This window comes from Squalius cephalus, assembly GCF_949319135.1.
Source record: "Squalius cephalus genome assembly, chromosome: 24".
Taxonomy (NCBI): Eukaryota; Metazoa; Chordata; class Actinopteri; order Cypriniformes; family Leuciscidae; genus Squalius; species Squalius cephalus.
Window position 1 is genome coordinate 8,245,984 of NC_137145.1, and position 25,469 is coordinate 8,271,452.

The 25,469-nt window shown below is 41.9% G+C and overlaps 1 protein-coding gene across 1 annotated transcript in view; it reads right to left on the minus strand.

The window, feature by feature from the left end:
* Positions 1-2,615: 2,615 nt before the first annotated feature.
* LOC307152095 (uncharacterized protein) overlaps positions 2,616-25,469 on the minus strand; it is a 41,691-nt gene continuing 18,837 nt past the window's right edge. Inside the window, 41 exon segments of the mRNA XM_079860480.1 lie at positions 2,616-2,738; positions 2,880-3,011; positions 3,128-3,223; positions 3,313-3,417; positions 3,957-4,127; positions 4,223-4,348; positions 4,431-4,634; positions 4,734-5,042; positions 5,144-5,268; positions 5,360-5,525; positions 5,621-5,804; positions 5,891-6,087; positions 6,298-6,416; positions 6,619-6,745; positions 6,821-7,210; positions 7,295-7,385; positions 7,470-7,615; positions 7,708-7,884; positions 7,990-8,232; positions 9,150-9,405; positions 9,505-9,641; positions 9,747-9,870; positions 9,965-10,082; positions 10,173-10,260; positions 10,348-10,425; positions 10,427-10,487; positions 10,489-10,811; positions 10,903-11,073; positions 11,159-11,308; positions 11,405-11,523; positions 11,675-11,813; positions 11,895-11,998; positions 12,080-12,178; positions 12,272-12,335; positions 12,449-12,541; positions 12,696-12,807; positions 12,979-13,006; positions 13,110-13,266; positions 13,350-13,493; positions 13,588-13,802; positions 14,331-14,367. Coding sequence (XP_079716606.1) covers positions 2,724-2,738; positions 2,880-3,011; positions 3,128-3,223; positions 3,313-3,417; positions 3,957-4,127; positions 4,223-4,348; positions 4,431-4,634; positions 4,734-5,042; positions 5,144-5,268; positions 5,360-5,525; positions 5,621-5,804; positions 5,891-6,087; positions 6,298-6,416; positions 6,619-6,745; positions 6,821-7,210; positions 7,295-7,385; positions 7,470-7,615; positions 7,708-7,884; positions 7,990-8,232; positions 9,150-9,405; positions 9,505-9,641; positions 9,747-9,870; positions 9,965-10,082; positions 10,173-10,260; positions 10,348-10,425; positions 10,427-10,487; positions 10,489-10,811; positions 10,903-11,073; positions 11,159-11,308; positions 11,405-11,523; positions 11,675-11,813; positions 11,895-11,998; positions 12,080-12,178; positions 12,272-12,335; positions 12,449-12,541; positions 12,696-12,807; positions 12,979-13,006; positions 13,110-13,266; positions 13,350-13,493; positions 13,588-13,802; positions 14,331-14,367 — 5,940 coding nt within the window. The 3' untranslated portion in view covers positions 2,616-2,723.

Genomic DNA, 25,469 nt, shown 5'->3' on the forward strand with positions numbered 1-25,469 from the left:
AACTTACTGATCACAGCAGAAATTAAAGTGAGCGCGCACTTTATGACAGCTCGAGCTCATCGAGTCGTTTTACAGATATAGTTTACCAGTTTATAAAGCACCCACTGAAAAGGTGTGTATATATTTGTTTACTTGTAAGGAGTGTTTTGTGTACTTCGCTGTGTAACATTATGTTCCATGATAATGAAAGTGGAGCAGATGGCATATAATGCCTCGTTTCCACTGAGCAGTACGGTACGGTACGGGACAGTACGGTACGGTTCGGGTCTGTTAACCATGATCTGGCTAGCGTTTCCACTGCCAACAGTACCCTTACTTGATAGGCGTGGTGTTTCGATCGACGTCATTTTCGCGCGAAGAAGAACATAGTAAACTACAATGGATGACATACAGCAGATCTTGTTCTTGCTTCTCAACATGTTTGTCACAAGAAGACAAGCGCCGACATTAAGCTTTTCTCAATATCAAGTACGCAAAGTTTGTACTTGCCATGTGCGACTCCTACATGGTACAGCGCGTTCTTAAAAGCGTCACTCAGCTCGCTACTCCGGTTATCTCTGTTAACTTACTCTGTATGTACATTTTAAGCAACAATAAAACGAAATATGTTATAAAACACCACTCTGCCTCTTTTCGTTTTCATTTAAATAAATTAAACATTATAGGGACACATGTGGTTCATGCGCAACGCATATTGATTATTCACTGCACGATATACGTTATTCTATTTATAACAAAACGAAATTTAAAACACAACCCTAACGTTACCTCTTTTCGTTTAAATAAAAAAAAATTACACATTCCAGGCAATATATGCATTTGTACAAATGTTGCAATAAATGTCAGTGATAATCTTGTAATAAAAATGACAAGAAACCATATTTATTTTTGTAAAATTTCAGTTTTATCAATAATAGCCTATATAAAAGTTTAAGTTAAGTACAAGAAGCTATACAATAAGAAATAAAGCAAACAATTCAGACAAATATCCAAATGCAGCGCTCTATAGTCTACATTACATGTAAAGTTAAACACAAATAACGTTAACTAAACTTAGCCCTCAGCCAAAACGATTGACAGGGAACTCATTATATATTCACGGGACCAAAGATCGCCCGTTAGGTCTACACAAAACGAATTATATCTTGTTTAACCACTACCGTCGGAGTCAGCGACGAACGCCGAGGACTAGCCGAGGAAAGGCTCATCCAGCCGGGAAACATGAGCGCCGAGCGCCCGCTGAACGCATGGATCTCACAACCGGGGAAAAAAATAATCATCTTTATAAATAAACCACATATTTGAGCTTTAAACAACTACATTCTCGCCTGAAAAACTCTTAAAATTACATTTCGTGATACAGTAACAGTAGTATTATATTAAACTTTATATTAAAAAATGGCGCTTCTTATGTTGTCATTCCCCTTGTAGCACGTGCAACTGACGATTCTCTGTCAACCAATCAACGTCCTGCAGTGAGTCTAGCTCCACCTTTTAGTACCGTTCCACTGTGCTAGGTACCCCAATGGAAGGGTACCTAAAAAGTGGTACGGTACGGTTCGGCATTTTGGTACCATTCACAACTTTTGATAGTGGAAACGCAAATAAATGCGTACCGTACCGTACCGTACCGCTCAGTGGAAACGAGGTTACAAACGTAATTAAAATAAACATACCTGTTCTATCTCTATTCAGCATATATTCTCTAGCTCTGTGGGCATTATTGTCCGACTCGAACACCGTTAGTGTGAGTTTCTGTTTTGATATTATCATCTTTCTGTGAGATGAGATTTTCCTGGCTCTGAGTGCGAGCAGAGATATGGCTCTGAGTGCGAGCTGGTTAGGCTCCGCCCCCTGTGCGTGGAACCGCATCTCATTAACTTTTAAAGGAGACACACTAAAACGGTGCGTTTTTCTCAGCCCCCAAAAAATGACAATTTAAACATGCTGTAAAAAATTATCTGTGGGGTATTTTGAGCGAAAACTTCACGTTCACACTCTGGGGACATTAGAGACTTATTTTACATCTTGTGAAAAAGGGCATATTAGGTGCCCTTTAAGCCATCGCAATCGCAAGTCTGGTTGTTTGATGAGAAAGAGATGAAATGTAGTTGAAATAAACGCGTTAGGAATCCGAACAGCTGTTGCAGAGGAGGAGGACTATTATTCTGTTGAGAGGAACCATAGAGAGGAACTGATGATGAACAACTGACTGCACGGTTTGATGTCTGGTTGACCAATCAGCGGAAAAATGGGCGTTTCATTCCCGCTCAAATGTAGAGATGAATATTCAAGCTGATTGCTTTCAACCCCAGAACGTAAAATATCAAGCCAAAATCTTTCTTTTTTTTTAAATGATAAATGAAAAATGCGCAGTAAGCACAGCCCACACGGCACGCCTCCAGCCGCTCGTTTTTTTTTCGGAAAGACTCGGAACAGCCTATCTTTCTTTTATAAATATAATAAAACTAAAGACTTTTTGGAGATATGAAGGATGCAATACTACTCTATAGGTACTCAAGATTAACATGAGATTGACTGAAACTGAGTGTTTCACCCCCCCCCCCCTTTAAGTGAGAATGTCATTATTTTGATCAATCACTCCAAAACAAATGTTTGCACATGGTAAGGACAGATTTATTTCAAAAAGAATTTTAAAAGTAATTCTACAGAACAATCATATTATATGACTTCAGTAGAGGCTCCCTTTGGGTTTGGGGGTTTCACTCTTCTTTGGCCTAAAACAAAATGAAGCACATTCATAAGTCATGTAAGTAATCAGTACATTTTCAAGAATAAGCTGAATACTACATATGTTTCTACTCTGTAAATGTGAGAACGCATCTACTGAGTACAGACTCTGAAGTTATGCAACTGACCTTTCCAGCATCACGGCTCTTGGCTCTGAGCTTGTTGACCTGAGACTCAGAAATGTCAGCACGCTCCTCAGCCTCCTCAAGCTCATGCTGCACCTTCCTCAACTTGGACAGGTGAGTGTTGACTTGTTCCTCCTAAAGAGTACAATTTTTACCATGCTTGTTAACTAAGCTGTGGAGCAGCAGTGATATCTCACCAGTAAATAAATTACTAATTAATTAATAATCAATGTGTAAAAATATATACATACTGCCTCCTCAGACTGCCTCTTGTAGACTTTGACCTTCAGCTGCAGCTTATCAACCAGATCCTGAAGTCTGTTGATGTTCTTCTTGTCCTCCTCAGTCTAAAAACAATTGCATAGATTTATTCTAAATATTTGACTATAAATGCATGTATGAATGACTCAATGGATTTAGTCAGACATGGTCATACCTGATAAGAGAGCTCTTTCACTCTCCTCTCATATTTGCGGACACCCTTAACAGCATCAGCTCCACGTCTCTGCTCAGCTTCAACTTCAGTCTCAAGCTCACGGACCTTTGATAGCACATAAAAATTCTCAGACAAGTACAAGTGTAGTCATTGGGAACCTGAAATAATGCTTTAATTTTAAAGGAGCCGTATGTAAGATTGTGGCCAAAACTGGTACTGCAATCATTTTCAAATTACTGTAGAGCGGTGTATCCCCTCCCCCTCCCCCCTGACTCGAGGTTGCCAGATAGGCTGCAGGATCCAGCAGGAAAGTAGGCTGCTACGTAGCTGTGGTAACTAGAGCAGAGCTGGCAACCCAGATGCCGAAACACTACTGACTTTGTGATTGGTAGATAGGTGGAGGGTGGCGCTTCAGGCCAAAACACAAGATGACAACATCAACATCAGTTGAGGGCTGCAACTTCACTTTTTAAATGACAATATCCTGGCCGGACTACTGTTGTCAGTGATATAAGTATTTGAAATGAACATGATTTCTTAATGTCTAGTGACATATCAGGGCCATTTTATGATTAATTGAAATACATTTCTTACATACAGCTCCTTTAAAATAATGTTTGTTGTGATCCCTTAAAAGTTCTCACCCTGCTCTCCAACTTCTGGAGTTGTTTCTTTCCTCCTTTCATGGCCAGACTCTCAGCCTCATCCAGACGGTGCTGCAGGTCCTTCACTGTGACCTCCAGATTCTTCTTCATCCTCTCAAGGTGAGAACTGGTGTCCTGCTCCTTCTTCAGCTCTTCTGCCATCATTGCAGCCTTTTGCATTAATACAGAAAGTCATTAGATCCACATTTTTTACGTAAAATGGATGTAAGCGTCTTATGAAACATTTGGCAGCTACTGTTGCTCACATCAGTAATGGCCTTCTTGGCCTTCTCCTCTGCATTTCTGGCTTCCTGTACAGTGTCATCAACTTCACTCTGGACATGAACAAGGTCAGCCTCAAGCTTCTTCTTGGTGTTCAGGAGACTTGTGTTCTACAAAATGGAAAGCAACAGTTTGAACATTTTGAATGATGCTCTCAATTCCCTTAATTTCAGGGAAACAAAATACCCTTACCTGAGAGTGCAGCAGCCCAACACGCTCACTGATATCCACCAGCTCTTGTTCAGCCACTTTGCGGCCTCTCTCTGTCTGCTCCAGAGCAGCTCTCAGCTCCTCAATCTCAGACTGCATCAGAGTGTTTCTGCGCTCCACCATGGCCACCTGCTCCTTCATGTCTTCCTGTCCTCTCTGGGCATCATCAAGGTGCAGTTGGGCATCCTGAACATAACAATAGCTTTAGAATAAGCTTTCAGTGTGCTTTCTGGTGACCTTAACCTAACAAAGGTTAGATTATACAAACATATTACTACATCCCACCTTGAGTTGTCCCTGAACGTTCCTGAGCTGTTTCTGGGCCTCAGCAGCCTGGCGATTGGCGTGGCTCAGCTGAATCTCCATCTCATTAAGGTCTCCCTCCATCTTCTTCTTGATTCTCAGGGCATCATTCCTGCTCCTGACTTCAGAGTCCAGAGTGCCCTGCATGGATTCAATGACTCTCTGGCTATTCCTCTTGATCTGCTCCATCTCCTCATCCTTCTCTGCAAGCTTCCTGTCAATCTCACTTTTGACCTGATTTAGCTCAAGCTGGACACGAAGAATCTTGGACTCCTCATGCTCCAGGGTGCCCTATGAAATATAAAAACATGTAATTTCAGAATTAAAATAATATTTAACAACACAGTAAAATGGTTTGAGCAAGAATGACATATTAATCTCCAGATACTCACTTCGGCCTCTTCCAGGGCCGTCTGAATCTCTGACTTCTCAGTCTCCACTGTCTTCTTGGCCTTTTCCAGTTCATGGATGCTCTTACCAGTCTCACCTAACTGCTCTGTCAGATCTGAAATCTCCTCTACAAGTTATAAAGAAAATATAATCAACATAAATATATTGTGAATCACTACATCTAATTAGTAAGTCGCTTTGGATATCTCGAATCTTACGCTGCAGATTCTTGTTCTCTCTCTTGAGGGTCTCCAGATGATCCAGGCTCTCCTCATAGGAGTTCTTCATCTTGAACAGTTCAGTACTGAGTGAACGAGCCTCTTTCTGGGCACCTTCTAGCTCGGCCTGACCTTCCTCATATTTCTGCTTCCATTCTGCCAGGACCTTTGGTCCAGATATTTCAGGGTCAGGTTTCATATGTAACATGTTGAACAAAGCCCATTCTGGCCATGCTTTTAAAAAAGAGAAATTGATTGTACCTTGTCAAAGTTTCTCTGCTTCTTGTCAAGGTTGGCAGCCAAACCATTGGCTCTCTCCACATCAATCATGAGGTCCTCCACCTCACCCTGGAGTCTCTGTTTGGTCTTCTCCAGAGATGCACATTTAGAGTTTACTGCCTCAACTTGTTCCTCTGCATCTTGCAGACGCTGAGCCAGCTTCTTCCTGTTATATTTTTTGTAACATTTAGTCAGAAGATGCATGCAATTGCACAAATTATTAACACATATCACTTCTTTTGATGTTCATACTTGGACTCTTCAAGCTCCTCAGTGCGCTGGATGGCATCAGTTTCATATTTGGTTCTCCACTGAGCAACCTCACTGTTGGCCTTTGACATTCCCCGCTGCAGCTCAGCCTTTGCCTCCTGCTCTTCCTCAAACTGCTCACGGAGCAGGTCGCAGTCATGACGGGCAGATTGCACAGCATGGGCCAGTGCGTTCTTAGCCTAAGGGACAAAGTCACATAATATTTATATGAATTCATTCAGCAGACACTTTTATCCAAAGCGACTTACTAATTAGCAATACAAAATGTGATAGCTTTATTGTATTACATTAGCTTTGTTGTATAATGTTGTGTTAATTTTTTTGCATTATATTAGCTTTGTTGTGTAGTAAGAGGAAATTATGTGTTTGTTTTCATTATGCTATATTACCTTAACCTCCTCTTCAATATGCCTCTTAAGCTCCTCGATTTGCTGAGTGAAAGCTTGTTTGCCTCTGGTGAGCTGAGAAACCAGAGCCTCCTTCTCCTCCAGCTGACGGCCAAACTCACCTGTATAGATTTAGATTCACTGTGTCAGATTGTGCTGTCTCTATCAGTTACTATCAAAACAAACTCTTTGAAAGCAAAATGTAAATAAGTGTGTTTTCATCTGATAAGACTGTCAGAAATTCAGTGCTATATATAATCTTAATACACCACACTCAGTTACTGTTGGAATACTATTAATTTATTCATGATTGTCATTAGTTACCATTTTCAGTTTGAAGTCTTGCTCTATGAGCACTGAGGTCATTTAACTGGCGGATATTCTCATCATTCTTGGATTTTATTTCACTAAGTTGGTCCTCAAGTGTGCGGCACATCTTCTCAAGATTGCCCTGCAAATACAAAAGTTATTAGATAATTGAAAAACTTCAACATGTTATGTATTCTTTAAACATAAAATTTCCTACTTTTCCTTTGGCAACAGCTTCCATGTTGCTGGAAAGATCATCAATCTCCATTTTGAATTCACTCTTCTCTTTCTCAAGCTTCTGCTTGACTCGCTGCAGGTTGTCGATTTGCTCTCCCAGCTCGGCCACACTGTCTGCCTGCTTCTTGCGGAGGGCAGCAGCAGTAGCTTCATGCTGGAGGGTGGACTCTTCAAGATCACGACGCAGCTTCTGGAATTCAGCTTCACGCTTCTTATTCATCTCGATCTGAGCAGAAGTGGCTCCTCCAGCCTCCTCAAGCCTCTCACTGATCTCCTCAAGTTCCCTGGAGAGATCAGCTCTCTGCTTCTCAACCTTGGCACGAGCAGCGCGCTCAGCCTCGATCTCTTCCTCCAGTTCCTCAATGCGGGCCTATGGTGGAAAGTAGTTAATTTGATTTGTATTGTTCAGCATTTAATTATATTGATCGTAATGTTGAAAAAAATCTCAAAATACCTGAAGCTCCTTGATCTTCTTTTGGAGTTGAGCACCCAGAGATTGTTCATCTTCTATCTTGCTAAGCAGCTGGCTTGTTTCAAAGTCTTTCCTGTGGGTGTTCAACCATAAGTGGTTTGAAAAACAAAAATAAAACTTAACAATGATGTTTTCAAAGATTTTATGCTTTAATCACTTTTTTATTTTCTCCTCTGATTGCTGCTTGTCATTCTCCAGGTCCATGATGGACTCTTGGGCTAATTTCAGGTCTCCTTCAAGCTTTCTCTTGGCTCTCTCCAGGTCCATGCGGAGCTTCTTCTCTTGTTCAAGGGAACCCTCAAGCTACAGGACAATGATAAATAAAATATGTTCACAGCAAAAAAAAAACAAAGCTAATTTGATGAATTAATAACATGTTTACATTATCAACTCACATCATCAACTTGCTGCTCAAGCTTTGTCTTGGCTTTGGTCAGGGTGTTGACTTTGTCCTCCTCGGCCTGAAGATCATCCAGTGTCTGCTGATGTGACTCTTGGAGGGCTTTCTTCTCCTTCGTAAGCTTGGCAATGCTCTCATCCTGAGCTGCCATTTCCTCTGTCAGGTTCTTCACCTGTGTGATTTTTGTTCCAAATAAGCTTATATTTTACACTTCATTTTCTATATCAACACATAAAACAGAGATTAAATCTAATATTAAACCAACTCAATCTCCAACCTTATTCTCAGTGGCATGTTTCTCCTTCTCCACTTTAGCCAAGGTGAGCTCCAAGTCATCAATGTCTTTCTTCAGCTCAGAGCACTCATCCTCCAGTTTCCTCTTCTTGGCCGTCAGTTCAGCATTGATTTCCTCCTCATCCTCCAGTCTCTCAGTTGTCTCTTTGAGTTTAGCTTCAAGCTGGATTTTGCTTTTGATCAGACCCTCACACCTCTCCTCAGCATCTGAGAGATTCTCAGATTCCTGTTAAGAAAATAGGTTGCTATATCATTGAAAACCACATTGCTCATTTTAACGTGTCAGACTGCAACTCATACTGTGTGTGAAGAAAATCTCTCTTGTGTTAAATTTAGGGCAAGTTAACGCGACAATAACGCTTTAACAGTTAAAAAAAAATAGTGACGTTAATGTAGGCTTTATTTGACGCTATGAATCACCCGTAGGTCAAGCCAGGGTTGCCAGATCTACGTTTTTTCCCTACATCAAACATTATTTGTAGCTCCTCCCATCCAATAATAGACCAAATAAGTATATTCTTTCACTTTAATATATCTCGAAAAACATGCATGAATCTCAGAAGGTATTCTGATTTCATATATATATGAAAGATACAGTATACAACTTACTGAAATCCATATCATGACTCATAATCACTCAATCTGTGTTTCAACCGCGGAAAGATGTCAATAAAACAGCTTGTGAACAATATCACTTAATGTTACATTTACCTCAGGAAAGTTATCAAGTTGTCACTCACAGTTTGTTAGTTAGCTATAAAAACACTAGAGAAGAGCTTATTTACTGTTAATTATATATGTATGTTTGAATAAATTCGCCATGAAGTGTTTACGAAAACTAACTTATAACTGAGTTGTACAAACATTTCAGCTTTTATTTGAGTGTAAATAGCCTATTTTATCTGGATATAAATAGCAGTTGAATATAATAGCTCTGTTGTTAATTTAAAATTATAATATTATAGTGTACCAAATGAGAAGGTTCTCTGTATTGTTTGCAGCATTATTTTGGAGAGATTTTTTTTCCTTCAGAAAAATCAAATTATTGGTATCAGTACTGGCATCGGCCGATATCATTCTGAATAATCAGCTATCGGTATCAGCAGAGAAATTTATTATCGGTGCATCTCAAAAAATACTCACAGATGCTACTTGTAGCTGTAGATCATTTTTCTCTTGCAGCAGTGCTACCATCTTCTCTTCAAGTTCCTTCTTTTTGGCTTCAGCCTTGGCAAGATCTTCTTTGCATTTTACAAAGTCCTCTTTCATGTTTGCCAGCTCTTTCTCAGTTTCGGCACTCTTCAGTAGAGGCTTAACCTTGTAGTAAACCTTCATCCATGGCCAGTGTTTGACATTCATGAATGAACGGATGTTGTATTGGATGGTGTAAATGGACTCCCTGAGAAAAATTCATCATTAAATGCCATAATCATTATATAAATTATAATTTGTTTCCACAGTTATTGTTGATGTCATCTTTACTAATGACAATACTCACCTCCTTTCCATCATCTTCACAAATTCCCTCCTCATCACGTAGCCACGGCAGAGAGCCTGAGTCATTGTGACCAGAGTAGCCAATTTCTCATCACGCATCTCCTCAAGAACACCCAGAAGACCAGCTTTGAAGAACACCTGAATTTATGTAAAACAGTAAATCAAAAAATATTGATTTAACCTGTATAAGCTAAATGACCATGATCACCGAATCTTTGAAATTTGTAAAGCTAAATAATGAACCTTTGTGGTTCCAAATCTGTACTCGTCATGATTAACGTCGATGGATCCCAGGAGTTTCTCACTGGCCTTCTTGTTATCAATAAACTGTCCCTCTGGGATAACACTGGCATTCAGCACCTTGTATCTATGGAAGATGGGAAGATTTATCAAAATGATTTATATCTTCTAATAAAGAGTCTCCAACAGGAAATTGTATTTTCATGTGGTGTCATTTATACCTCTGTTTGAAGTCACCATAGAGGATTCTGCTGGGGAAGCCCTTTCTGCAGATTCTGATACCCTCCAGAACACCGTTACACCTCAGCTGGTGGATAACCAGGAAGTTCTCCATGAGACCTATAACAGAGTTTACACCCTTAACTTGGTAAATTAATTTCATCATATAAATTGAGTGGCAGAATATCTGTAAACTTTTTAATACTTTACCTGGAGTCTTGGACTCATTGGGAATCAGGCAACGCACAAAGTGAGGGTGAGTGCTCCTCAAGTTGGTCATGAGTTTGCCCAAGTTCTCCTGTGAAGAATAGAAAATTACCATGCTTTGTATTTCTCTTTTTCTTCAAATACAGAAATATTGCTGTGAGGTCAACTCTATACATACCCTGAACTGGGAGGAAACAGTCTGCATGGAGCCACCCTTCTTCTTGCCTCCCTTTTTACCAGCCTCTATTGAGATAAAATACAAAGGAACATGTATAAATGCAAAAACAAGAAAGAAAGTGCAAAGCTAAATCAAAGTTTTGTTAAATTGATTTTTTCTTTACCCTCAACAACAGGTGGGTAGAGAGTAGCCAGCAGTTTGACAGAAGACTTCTGGTACAGCTGCACAGCAGACTCATTCAGTGGATCCTTGTTCTTGTCCAACCAGCCAGAAATGTTGTAGTCCACAGTTCCAGCGTAGTGAACCAGGGAGAAGTGGGCTTCAGCCTTGCCTTTGACAGGCTTTGGTTTCTGGAAAGCATTGCTCTTGCCAAGATGCTGATCATATAACTTGTTCTTGAAGGAAGTGTCTGAAGCCTTGGGGAACATGCACTCCTCTTCAAGGATGGAGAAGATACCCATGGGCTGTTTATAAAAGAATGTTGTTTAAGTATTACAATTTTAAGATTTCAAGCATAGAAATTGGAAATGAATAAGTTCATAAACCAGTAAAAACCTTCTCAATGAGCTCAATGCAAGCAGCCAAGTCCATGCCGAAGTCAATGAACTCCCAAACAATGCCCTCCTTCTTGTACTCCTCTTGCTCCAGCACAAACATGTGGTGGTTGAAAAACTGTTGCAGTTTCTCATTGGTGAAGTTGATACACAGCTGCTCCATGCTGTTGAACTGGATGAAGAAACAGAACCATTTACTGACTTCTGAATATCACTCAATGTTCCATTAAAAAAAGAGATACAAGAATCATTCTTACATCAAAGATCTCAAAGCCAGCAATATCCAGCACACCAATGAAGAAATTTCTTTGTTGTTTTGTGTCCAACATCTGGTTGATACGAATGACCATCCACAAGAACATCCTCTCATAGATAGATTTGGCCAAGGCGCTAACAGAGTTGTACACCTGTAAGTAGAATAGAGTGGATATTTCATTCTGCTTCTGCAATAATTAGCCAAAATTTGAGGTTAAACACATATCATGCTGGAAATGTTACTATACCTGTTGCACGGTCTGGCCTTTGGTCACAAACTCATTTCCGACCTTGACTCTGGGGTAGCACAAAGCCTTCAGCATATCAGCAGAGTTCAAACCCAGAAGATAGGCAACTTTGTCAGCCTCTGCAAATAAAAAAGTTGCACAAAAATCCATCCCTTTTCTTGCCATGAAAACTAAATGAAAACCACTATTTTCTTTGTGAAAATAAAAATAAGGATCTCTCCATTCAAAGCACTGCATGTTATGACACATATTAGTACAATTTAGTCTCACCCTCTGTGCCATCAGGCTCAGCCTGCTCCTCACGCTGCTTCTGCTTGAACTTCATGTTGCCATGATGAAGCACAGCTCCAGTGAACTTGAAGATGCCCATTTTCTCCTCATTAGTAAAGCCCAGAATGTCAATAGCAGTCTGAAAATTACAGAGAAGAATGCACTCTAGGATCCTTTCTGCCATATAAACATACAGTATGTCAATATTCAAATGACTCACATCAGTAGCAACCAGCTCCTCTTTATCATCAATGCTGGCCACTGTGATCTGACCCATACTGCACATAGGGTAGTCATAGGGGTTGGTGGTGATTAGCGTCATTTCTGTAAAATACACAGATTTTTAGAAACAGTGTCTTACAATATTATCTGGCATTTAACACTGAATGAAATGTGTGCACCTACCAAGCAGCTCAGGCTTATGGTTGGTCATCATCTGGTAGAAGATGTGGTAGCCTCTCTCATCTGGAAGCTGGAATGTCACTCTAGACTTCTCCAGCAGATCTGTTGAGAGAATGTACTTGAGTCACAATCATCTGAAGAGTGACAGACAAAGACAACTGTTCAGGATGGATCAATGAAATCATGTCCACCTACATGTCTCAATGTCAGCACTAGCCAGTTTTCCAGTGGTGCCGAAATGAATTCTGATAAATTTACCCTGTTTGAAACAAAATGGCACAATACATAAATAATCTCTTTATATAAAACTCTGTATAGAAAAATCCAACACAATTGATTAACTTTATTGTAAATAAAAAGTGGTTTACTTACAAAACGAGAGGAGTTGTCATTTCTCACAGTCTTGGCATTACCATAAGCCTCAAGCAGAGGGTTGGCAGCAATGATCTGGTCCTCAAGAGAGCCCTGTGATGTTTGAAGGGTTTTCAGTTATTTTCATTTGTTTTCTATTTAATGACTAAACACTATTTATAGGCACTTCACAAATTCACATATCATGTGAGATGAGTGTAAATCACCATCATTCAAAATAAAATGTATGTAGTTTTATATATCATACCTGCATTTTGCCAGGAGTATCTTTCTTCTTTTCACCACCTGCCACTGCAACTGTGGCAAAGTACTGGATGACACGTTTGGTGTTCACAGTCTTTCCAGCACCAGATTCTCCACTGGTTTATGAGAGATGATAGAAAACAGAAGTTTAAAAGACATGTAGACTTTTCAAAGTATATTCAGAAGTTCATTCTTAAATTCTGTTTTGTAAATATCTCCACATAGATTTGCCATTTACATTATACTTTAATTTTTGTCATGGTCTGAGATTAAATGAAAATACTTACGTAATCAGGACAGACTGGTTTTCTCTATCTGTTGATTGTAATGTGTAAAATATCCGATAAATATTTCTTATATTAACATCATCAAATTCACCTTAATGAATTCTACAGAATTCAATTCCATAATGTCTTACCAGTGAGCATGAACTGATATGCATTGTCAGAGACAGAGAAGATGTGGGGTGGGGCCTCCATACGCTTTTTGCCTCTGTAGGCAGACACCACTTCTGCATCATACACTGGGAGCCACTTGTAGGGGTTCACAGTTGCGCAGAAGAGTCCAGAGTAGGTCTGAAATGAGCAGAGACGTGGTCAGATTGCAACAACACAGAAAAAATGAACTTAAATGCTTTATATGTCATTTCAGAACTTACGTAGATCATCCATGCAGCATAACGCTCTTTGAGGTTATACAGCACAGAGGCTTCATTGAGATGGGTCATCATGGCCATGTCCTCAATCTTGTCATACTTGGGAGGATTCATTGGGTAGACGTCATCTTCCTTTACTGTTCTCTCCTTTAAATTTGATAAATTAGATATTAGATATAAAAGAAAACAATGTAATAAGTAATTTAATGAGCATCTACATTAAGTAGAAATTAAAACTCGCCTCCTGAGTGTCAAGCAAAATAACTGTGGCTTTGCCACCCTCTTTGCTCTTGATTGTTCCCTTGAGGTACAACTCTTTGGCATCAGCCACATAGCAGGCAGTCTTGGCATCAAACGGTTTGCTCTGAGCCTCAATTCTCTCCCTCTCAGGCTTACGAAGGTAAACGGCAGCCTTGCCATAAACGGCCATCTCTGCGTCCGTACTCATGGTGGCGGCTTACTAAAATTTGTATAAGAAACATTGACATGCTTTTTGAATCAATAAAATAAGTATTGATAATCAAACATACTGTCCACAAACAGTATTCATAGAGGGTCTCATGTAGTTAAGGTCTTTATAGAATATTAAAGTGAAAAGGCCTATTCAAATGTAAAAAGTGTGAACACAATAGTCCTTAATTTATGGCGTCTCTAATTAAATCATCTGTCACAATATGCATTTTGTTGATACATTATAATACATAAAAAACTGCATTAACAAATGAAACTAAACTTTTTCAACACTTGTTTTTCTGTTTCAGTTATGTACCACATGTTATATCAGTTATATACCACAGTGTCCATATTTATAAAAAGTGTCAAGAGTCCCACTTAAAATCTGCCAATAGACAAGTATAAAAAGTAATTTATCAATAAAAAAAACAGCATATCTACAATAAACTAGAGTCTACATGCATCTGAAAACATGCTAATATTCAACCACGTCTTTTTAATGCAGTAATGCAGTGTGTTGCTACCACCTACCTTCCTCCTTTTGAAGACCAGATGAAATTTTAACACCCTGTAAGGAATTCAGTTTAAAAAAAACTAAATTTAGGCATATATGGTAATAGTATCTTTTTAAAGACGTTTTCTGTCATATCAATTCACTTAGTATAATCTCATACTAATAACAACATCAAATGCAAAGTCTTTCAGCTTCTTACCACAAGCAGCAACTCCTCTAGGCTCCTATGAGACCGGCTGTGCTCTCCTCAAAACTTATATTGAGGTCAATTTGCACACTAAGCAGAGGCTATAAATGGATAAGCTTTAGAGTCCTAATTTATGGTAAGAAGCTACACCTATTCTCAGTCATCAACAGATATGACATCATTTTGCACATCAGTTATAGGTATCACATAACTTTGACAATGCAATAGTTTGATAATGTGTCCATAATTTAAATAAATTACATGATAGTCATAGTCATAATCATATATATATTTTTTTAATTTACATATTTTTAAATATCTTTTTACATTTATACTTCATAAATATTTCATTTTTAATTGATTGACAAGAAAAAACAATCTATTGATTTTAATTTGTGGGGAATTATTTTCAGTTGCAGATTAAATTGGAATAATATTAAAACAAACATATAAAGACACATTTGATATCTAATATTTTTCACAAAGTCAAGCATGTATAACAGAAATGGCCTTAAAAGTGATTGACTGCATGGAAGATCGCCATCCAAGCTGGCTCGTTATATAATACCATAAAAGCTCCCTCCCAACGTATGAGTCTAGTGTCTATTTATACCTAATGTTTTTTATGATTGGGATGGGTAGACTATATTGCTCAATGAGTGGAAAGATTCAGTGAATCTTCCATTTGCTTTGTCGTGAACACTGCTGTGTTTCCATTTTTATTTCTGTTTATTGCAATGTTTCCATATTTTAATGTTAGACATCTTCAAACTTAATTAGAAGTGGTACAATAATTTGGACTCATTCAAAGTTTATACTTTAACATTAATTTTAAGTTAACATGGAACAAATGACAAAGTATTGTTGCAATTAGTCATCACAACAGTAAAGAACGTCTAACCTCAAATGGCAAAGATATTGTGGTGTATGAATAAAAGGACCTAAAGGATTTTTTAAAAATCATTGCTCATTTTAAGGTTTTAAAGACTCACTTGTATTTGATTAAAAACACTGAATTAATCTATTCCAGCGTTTCCCAACCGGTTATGCTGCTGTCAACAGTAACGCATGCGATTAATGTTTTTAAATATTTAACTCAATTAACGCAGTATCAATTTAATTCAATTCATTTTATTGGAGGATATAACCCCTTGAGATGGAACATCTCGTTTTCGAGGGGGTCCTCAAGATAGCACCAAACACTTACACACTCGCATAAAGCTCTTCCTCACAACCAACCACCCCAACCTGTCCCAAGTGTATTCACATAAACAGTATAGTATGATATTAAGATATTACAGGAGAGAACCATATTTGACGAAGCCACCAAAACAAACAAATATATAACCTACATATACATACATATACAAAAATACATACCTATATAGACATGCACACACATGCACGCAAACATGCATGCATGCATGCATACATACATACATACCTACCTACATACCACATACATACTGTACATACACATGTACACATACATATACATGCACATATGCTCTCAAACATACATGCATACATAATCTCTTACTAAGGGCATTAATGAGAGAGAAGGTGCATTAGTGAAAAAAAAAAAAAATAATAATAAAAAAAAAACATCAGGGAAACATTTACATTGGTCACAGGATTGCAAGTAAGTTAAAAGGGCTGACTTAAAGAGTGGAAAGGAAGAGATGGACCTTAAGGAACAAGGTAAGCTGTTCCAATCAGAGGGGGCTTTAAATTTAAAAGCACGTCTTCCAATTTCTTTAGATATATTTGGGACAGAAAAAAAGAGATGATCAAGGTGTCTCAGGCCATAAGTTGACCTATATAGGACTAAATGTTTCTTCAAATAAAGAGGATAATTAAAAAAGATACATTTATAGACAAACTGAAACCAGTGTAGCTGTCTCTGGCCTTTGGTGATAAGAGATTCAATTGTTGATACATATGACAATGATGGGTTAGGAATGGACATCTCAACACAAATCGACAGAGACTGTTATAGACAACATTTAAGGATTTAAGGTGTGATTCTGTTGTACTCATATAGACAAAGTCAGCATAATCAATAATAGGAAATAAAAGCTGAGTTACAATTCTTAATCTAATCAATTGTGTGAAGCAATTAATTGAACAGTATAATAGTCTTAAATTATAATTTACTTTTTTCACTATAGTCAATATGAGGCCTGAAGGAGAGGCTGGAGTCCAGATATTTAAATTCCTCAACATTCTCCATAAATGTACCATCTAAGAATTTAATTGTTAGACTATTACCTTGGTTATGTCGGGCAGACCTAGTGGAAAATAACATACTATATGACTTACTTTTATTCAGTATAAGTCCATTATCAGAGAACCACTTTTGAATAGTATTAAAATCAAGTTGCAGTGAGGATTGAATCGAATTAATATCACGTTTTGAAGAATAAATAACTGTATCATCAGCATACAAGAGAATTTGACTGTCAGAGCACATTTGTGGGAGGTCATTAATGAAAATAGAAAATAAAAGAGGACCTAAACAAGAACCTTGTGGCACACCCTTTTCCATTATCATGAACTGAGAGAGAGCACCATTGAAAATTACACACTGACGTCTGTAGTGAAGATATGAGTTAAACCATAAAATGGACTGTTCAGAGAGACCAATGTTATATAATTTATCAAGGAGAATATAATGATCAACCAGATCAAACGCTTTGGTAAGATCTATAAATATTGCTCCAGTGGACATATTATTGTCCAAAGAGGATGTAGCATCGTTAACAAATTTTGTAAGAGCAGTAGTGGTGGAGTAATTGGGCCTAAAACCTGATTGGTTTGGACAAAAAATAGAAAACTCAATGTATTTAAACAATCTCTTGAATATAATTTTTTCAAATACTTTTACTACATTACTAATAATTGAGATTGGTCTGTAATTGTTAGGATCAAGAGGATCACCACTTTTGTATAAAGGTGTTACTCTAGCACACTTCCACATGACTGGAACTTTCCAAGTAGATATAGATAAATTAAATAGATCACATAATGGATATGCTAGAACATGAGAGGCAATCTTAATAAACTTTATCTCCAGACCATCTATACCAACACCACTTCCAGATTTAATTTCGGAGATTGCCTGCTGTACCTCAGTAGGAAGAATTGTGGTAAATGAGAAAGAACTGTTTGCTACATTATTTACGGGGTTGGAGTAACAGAAATCAGGTGGACGTAAATTACAAACAGAAGAAAAGTACTGATTAAAGGCGTCAGCCACAGAAATTGGATCACTTATAATATAATTATTTATTCTTAGTTTTACAAGTGAATTCTTATTAGATTTATTCAACAGGCAATTAAGTTTTTTCCAAAAATGTTTTGGATTTGTAAAATCATTTGATAGTGAATTTTTATAATAGTCAGATTTGGCATTTCTTGTTTTAACAGTACATACATTTATTAATCGCTTATATTCAATCCAATCTGCCAGATCTTTTGTTAAATGGTATCTTTCCCAGGCCTTGTCCCTTTGCTTAAAGAGATATATTAAGTCACCAGCAATCCATGGTAGATGTCTACCCTTCACTTTGACTGATGCCCATGGAGCATGTTTATCTATAACTTTTAATACCTCAGTATAAAAGAAATTCCAGGCATCATCAACATAAGGAATTAATTCCATCCTGTTCCAATGAATACATAACAAATCTTGAATAAGTGCATCATTATTCATATTTTTAAATTGTCTTACCTTGATTATTTTAGGAGGTAGACGAGGTAACCTTATTTTCCAGATACAAAAGATAACTGAATGGTCACTGAAGAAATCAGATAAAACACCTGAATCAGCAATTCTATCGGGATGCGTGACCAGGATCCAGTCTAAGAGAGACCTGGAGTTCCCCTCCACTCTGGTAGGCTCTCGTATTAATTGAGTAAGATTTAGGCTTTCAAACTGATTCCTCTCTTTCAAAGAGGACCTATCAAGCCAATTTTGATTGAAATCTCTGAATACTATAATTTCGTCAAAACAATTTAAAGAATTAATAGTACTAAGAATATTATTTATTGATTCGGATGGAGAGTTAGGGGGTCTGTATACGTTTCCTATGATCAACCGTTTGTTTTGATGAAAACATATTCTAACAAAAAGGCATTCAAAATGCATGGGGCTTTCACTTGCAATAATAAGTTCAGAAGATAAACTTGCAGAAACATAAGTAGCAACTCCTCCACCACGACTGCCTCTGTCTGCTCTATATACATTATAGCCATCAAGATTTATTTCATCATCACGTACATTACTATTTAACCAAGTTTCAGACAGAGTAATAACAGCAGGTTTGTTATAAGAGAGCCATGCTCTAAGAAGATCAATTTTATGAGGTAGACTCCTAATATTTAAGTGAATAACTAATAAGCCTTTAACCATAGTCATCCAGAAGTAGATAAGAGAGAGGGACATGGGATTGGATGGAAGAGCAACACACATAGACACACACACACATCCACACTCGTTTCTCTAAGCACACATAAACAAGCACAGACTGCCTGGTCCAGAACATTGAAAATAAAAAATAAAAAAGGGAAAAGGGAAACAGACTATCTGCCAATATATACTGAATGTTGTATTTATATCATTTACTTCTTAAACTCCCAATATGAACAAAACAAAAGAGAGCCCATTCTAGTAACATTATAAAAATAAATAAATCTCACCATAACTAAGGGGAATATGCTTCAACTTTTTATCAGCAAGGGTTTATAGAACACAATTTGCTTAAAGCAAGGGGATAATTAAAGTGATGTCGTTTCTCATCTATTCAATTCAAATCAATTCAAAGCCTTCAAAAAAAAAAAAAAAAAAAAAAAGATCTATAGGCAATTACAAATTACACCATTTTGCAGCAAGCTCCCTCGAATAAAGTAAAGTCAATAAGTAAAGTCAGTCAGCGTTTTACAGCACCCTGTAGAAAACAGTTCGCTTCTGCTGGAGTTTTGAACAGAAGAGGTTTCCCATTGAAGATAATCCTGAGAGTGGCCGGGTAAATCAGAGTATTATTCCAATTTACGTTGTTGGGGTTGTTTCTTGATGTCATCGAATTGACGTCGCTTGCTAAGCAAAGCAGCACTAAAGTCAGGAAATATATGGATACGATCACCGTTATACTCAAGTTGTTTTTTCGGAGGATTTTATGCCTATCAAGGAGACTGTCTGAGACACTTCACCATAATCACCCTTGGCCTGATGCATTGGAGAGCGGTGAGCCCTCTCTATAGCTGGGGGAATAGTAAAGCTTTCTTTCCCGAATAGCTGCTGGATCAGACTGGAAATAAATCCACATGTGTCCTTGCCCTCCGACTCCTCGGGAACATGAATAAAGCGCAGGTTATAAACCCTGTTACGATTCTCGGCATCATCCACCTTGTCCCGCAGGTAAGCGTTCTCTTACGAGAAGTCTCTCGTATTGCGTAAGGTTAGCTTACGCATCGGGAAGTCTTCTTTCTTCGAGATCTGAAGCCAAAAAATTATCCTTAATTTTGTATACATTGTCAACGCAGTGCAGCAGCCGACAGACCTAGGCAGGCTGTATAAGCGTGCTCATTGGCTGCTCGGCGGCAACTGCTTAAGCCTATCGGTGAGCGCTCTGAACGCGGCAACCAATGAGGGCGCTTCGCGCCCTCCACACCCTTCTAACCGTCAGAATGGGTGTGGCCAGCGTGTATACATTCAGCGCTCATAGGCTAAAATTCTGATTTTCTTGTCTTCAGCGACGCTCTTTGCATCGCTGGATCTTGAGAGCCGCCGCCGTTGAAACCAGCGACCAGCAAGCTTAGGACAGCGCCTGAGGAAGCCGGCCGTCTTCGCCGCCTTCAGCCATCCGTGCCTGCTACGCTATCCGGCGACATATCCTTTACATTATTACTGTTTCTGTGTGTATTCTAAAAGAGCACGAGGCGTTTTTGTCAAAACGCCTCGTTTTTGCGGCTCCTGCCGCGCCCCGCTCAGCAACGGAGACCGCCACCTCTCTGCGCTCTCCGCCTGGGCCGCGGGCACGCCGCCACCGCACTCTCCGAGTGCGAAGAGCTTTCAATGTCAACCCTGCGGGCTCGACTTGAAGCTTTCGACCAAGCTGTCGCTCCGCCTGTCCCTGCCGGGCCGCGCAATAAGAAGCGCCGCTCGCAGCGACCACCGGAGACTGTTGTGACTGAGGAGCTCGCCGGAACCTCTCCCTCGAGCTCTCTCTCGCCCTCTCCCTCCCGGCCGCTCAACCGCCGGCTCTCGCCCGCGCCGCCGCCGCGTCAGGAGATGAGGCGAATGTGATAGATACCCGTACTCTCCCTCTGTTCGAGCCGTGCAACTACGCCGCTCACAAGGGATGGCAGAAGCGGACGGTCTTGGAGCGAGTTTCCTCTCCCTCTGTTCGAGCCGCGCAAACTGCGCCGCTCACAAGGGATGGCAGGAGCGGACGGTCTTGGAGCTCTCTTTACGTTACAAGAAAGCTACTCCGTCCTCGCGCGTCACTCACCGGTGAAAGGGGAACAGAGTGTTTTCGTCCCGCCGTGGCCTGGACTATAACCTCCATTTCTCAGTCCCCTCTTAAGTTCAGGCGACTGGAATTGTTACTATTGCAGTGTACGAGCCTGTTATAAATACACGCTCGCCTGCAAGCAAACGCCGTCACAAGACATGATGACGCTAACCGAGTACTAATGTATTCTCCCCTGTGGCTCAGTGGCGGAATCCTAGACTGTCAAGCTAGAGACCGGGGTTCGGTCCCCGCTCTCGCGGCAGTTAAAGTTTATGCTGTTCGCTTCTCCGAGCTCGCGGCCAGTTTTTCTTACATACAGAAAACAAGCCCGCTCTCTCCCTCGTTGGGCCGCGCAGATTGCGCCGTTCAAGGGATGACAAAGCGGACGGTCACGAGCAGCGTTCAGCGTGCGCGCCTCACTCACCGGCGAAAAGAGAAGAGAGTGTGTTAGTCTCGCTACGGCTGGACAACCGCCAATCCTCACACATTTCTCAGTCCCCTCTTAAGTTCAGGCGACTGGAAATATTACTATTGCAGTAAACGAGCCTGTTTTAAACACACGCACGCCTGCAAACAAACGCCGACGCGACACATGAGGTCGCGCTAACTAAAAGCTTGTGTGTTTTCCCCTGTGGCTCAGTGGCAGAATCATACGCTTTCATGCGAGAGATCCGCGTTCGATCCCAGCTCTCGGGGAAGATAAAAATTTATGCTGCTTGCTTCTCCGAGCTCGCGGCCAGTCTTTCTTACTTACAGAAAGCGAACCCGCCTCTCGCACCACACCTTCTCAGGGTGCTCGAGTATTTTTGAGCGTCTAAACACGAGAGAAGAAAAGACGGTTAAATCCCGCAGCCCTGCGGCTGGACCACCGTCGAAGCTTAACGCTCTGTCAGTCCCCGTTGCCACTGCTACTGCAGCTGTTTACCCCGCAGTCAACGATCCCGTGTCTCTCACAGAGCCCACTCTCATGAAGCAGGCAAAAGCCGCTTTAGTGTTAAAAGTAGGTCACGTGTCCACTTCTCCGTGCCCACACCTACTCACTGCCCGCTCTGTCACACGGCCTCGCACGACCGGTCATGTTTTAAATGTAAGTCCTGTGCCCGCCCTCGAGCGCTCACACATACTAACTAGCATTTTCGCCCCGACGCCGACATCGCGCGTCGCGCCTCACACTATATGTTCCCCGTCCAAAGCCACCGGGACACTGTGTGTAAAACGGCCAGCTATCGCTGCGTGCGATCCGCCGTATCTAAGCACCAAGAGCGCGCGCGCCGCGCCCGCCCCTCCATTTCGAGCTCTCGAGCCCGCGATGCGCGGCGATCGGAGCCCGGAGGCCATTCTGCCCCTGGCTGCACACGCAAAAGCGTGGGAAGCTATTCCAGGCGCATCAGAACGGGTGCTAAGCACAGTAAAACAGGGCTACTCTGCAGTTCGCTCGCCGCCCTCCGCGCTTTCAAGCGCGTATCGAGACCAGAGTGAATGGGGAAGTAGCACATCTACTTCGAGCAGAAATAGCTACACTTCTGTGCAAAAGGGCTATAGAACCGGTTTCCCCTTCCATGAGCGAGTCGGGCTTTTACAGCCGTTATTTCCTCGTTCCCAAGAAGGACGGAGCTCTCAGACCAATTTTGGATCTGAGACGTTTGAACAAGGCTCTTATGAGAAGACCGTTCAAAATGCTCACAACCAGACAAATTCTCGCGCAAATTCGCCCGAGGGACTGGTTTATATCTCTCGATCTAAAAGACGCGTGCTTTTCAGATCCTGATAATACCCCGTCACAGGCCATTCTTGAGATTCGCCTTCGACGGTCAGGTATATCAGTACACGGCCCGCCTGTCGACACAGCGCGCGCGCTGCATTCGACGCCTGGCCGCGTCCCTCCGGCCGGGCAGCACCGTACCTCTCAAAACATTTCAGAGGTTACTGGGTTGTATGGCCTCAGCCGCAGCAGTGCTTCGGCTGGGTCTTTTACGAATGCGCCCGCTACAACGCTGGCTGAATGCCCGAGTGCCTCACAGAGCATGGGCTTCCGGCGGTATCCGCATCAGAGTGACTCAGAGCTGCGTTTCAGCTCTGAAGCCCTGGTTAGCGGCCGACTGGTACCAGCGGGGAGTGACAATGGGAGCTATCTCACACCGCAAAGTTATCTCGACGGACGCTTCCACCTCAGGCTGGGGCGCTCTGTTCGAGGGCAAACCGGCTTTTGGCCTGTGGTCAGACCGGGAAAAATGCCTCCACATAAACTGTTTGGAGATGATAGCGGTCGAGAACGTGCTCAGGCGCTTCCTCCCATTCATACGGGATCACCATGTGCTAGTCCGCTCAGGCAACACGTCCGTGGTATCCTATGTGAACCGACAGGGCGGTGTCAGATCCAGGAATCTGTGCAGGCTGACAGAACGCCTTCTCGTGTGGGCTTACCGCTCGCTGCGCTCGCTGAGAGCCGCGCACGTGCCGGGCCACCTGAATGTCGGTCCAGACAGACTGTCCAGGGACAACATTCCCCCGGGAGAATGGTCTCTGCACCCCCAGACAGTCCAGTTTCTCTGGTGCCTATTCGGCAGAGCGGAAATCGACCTCTTTGCGTCGAAAGACAATGCTCAATGCCCGAAGTTTTATTCGAAGAGCGAGGACGCGCTGTCCCAGACATGGCCCAGCCTCCCGCTGTATGCTTTTCCTCCGATCTCCCTGTTGCCACAGGTCATTTCGAGGATCAGAGAAACGCACCACTCAGTGCTGCTTATAGCCCCGCGATGGGAAAACCAAACTTGGTACCCAGAGCTAGTGAGGCTGTCGCACTCACCCCCATGGCCGATCCCGGTGAGAAAGGATCTCCTCTCCCAAGCCGGTGGATCGATCTGGCATCCCCATCCAGAGCGCTGGTCGCTGCATGCATGGGTGATCAACGGATACCCATTGACCTGTCAGAAGGGGTCGTGAACACGATCACACAGTCGAGAGCCCCCTCCACGAGACGGCTCTACGCGTCTAAATGGTCGGTGTTTTCTAAATGGTGCGCTACTAAAAACTTGGATCCGCGCGCATGCGGGGTCCCGCGGGTGCTCTCCTTCTTACAAGAGCTGTTGGAAAAGGGCAGATCCCCTTCCACGCTTAAAGTATATGTGGCCGCTATTGCAGCGTTCGCTGAGACGACGCGCGGCCGGGCAATGGGAAGGAATGAGCTCATTATCCGCTTCCTCAGAGGAGCTAGACGGATGAATCCCCCGCGGCCCCCCTCGGTTCCCTCGTGGGATCTGTCCTTGGTCCTAGCGGCCCTAGAGGCTTTTCCCTTTGAACCGCTTGAATCCGCGGATCTAAAGTATCTGTCGCTTAAAACCGTTTTTCTGATAGCTCTGTCTTCAGTCAAACGAGTGGGTGATTTGCACGCGCTATCTGTTAGCCCTGCATGTCTTGAGTTCGGGCCGAATGACTCGAAAGTCATTCTCAGACCGAGACACGGTTACATCCCCAAAGCGATTGGAACCCCGTTTAGGGCACAAGTTATGTCCCTCTCGGCTCTGCCAGCATCCGACAGTGGGGACAGTGATAACCTCCTATGCCCTGTCCGGGCGCTGAGAGTTTACATCACGCGCTCCGCCGCTTTCAGGCGTTCAGAGCAGCTCTTTGTTTCCTTCGGCGGACGCACCAAGGGTCTTGCCGCCTCGAAACAGAGCTTGTCCAGGTGGATAGTGGACGCGATAGCAGCAGCTTATGCCTCCAGACACCTGCAGTGCCCTCTGGGCATCAGAGCCCACTCCACTAGAGGCATGGCCTCGTCGTGGGCCTGGTCCAGCGGAATTTCTAATCACGGTATTTGTATGGCGGCGGGCTGGGCCTCCCCGTCAACATTCGTGAGGTTTTATAACCTGGAAGTTCCTGCCCTACAGGCAAAAATACTGTCAGCATAAGTGACATGTATGCTCTGCCCATTTCTCGTGTGCAGACTACGTTCATATGCTGGCGCTATTCTGGTACTATACTCAGGGTGAAGTGTTTGACTCAGACCGGCTGATCCGCTCTGTTTCCTATTTCCCGTTACGCGCTGTTGTCGGTGCTGGCCCGCGCTGCTGGCCGCCCGTATTATTCTCTGTCGCGCAATTTTTCCCTTCATGTGAGACCGACTATGTCGTTTTTCTCCTACCCTTATGAGTGCTTATGTACTGTATGGGCTCGCTCTGCCGGCCCTACTGTTTGTACTGTTATATGTTTATAGACCGGCCGCGCCGCTCTATTTCATATGCTGCATGAAGTGCCTGTACTGCGCTGGCCCGTCTCTCCGACCGGCCACATTTCCCAGCAGAGTGTTTACCCCGGTTTCCCTGGGATTCATGGGCTGGATGCTCGGCGCACACGGCGTTGACAAAGGGTTCCCGATGCGTAAGCTAACCTTACGCAATACGAGAGACCTCTCGTAAGAGAACGTACTCGGTTACTAATGTAACCTCGGTTCT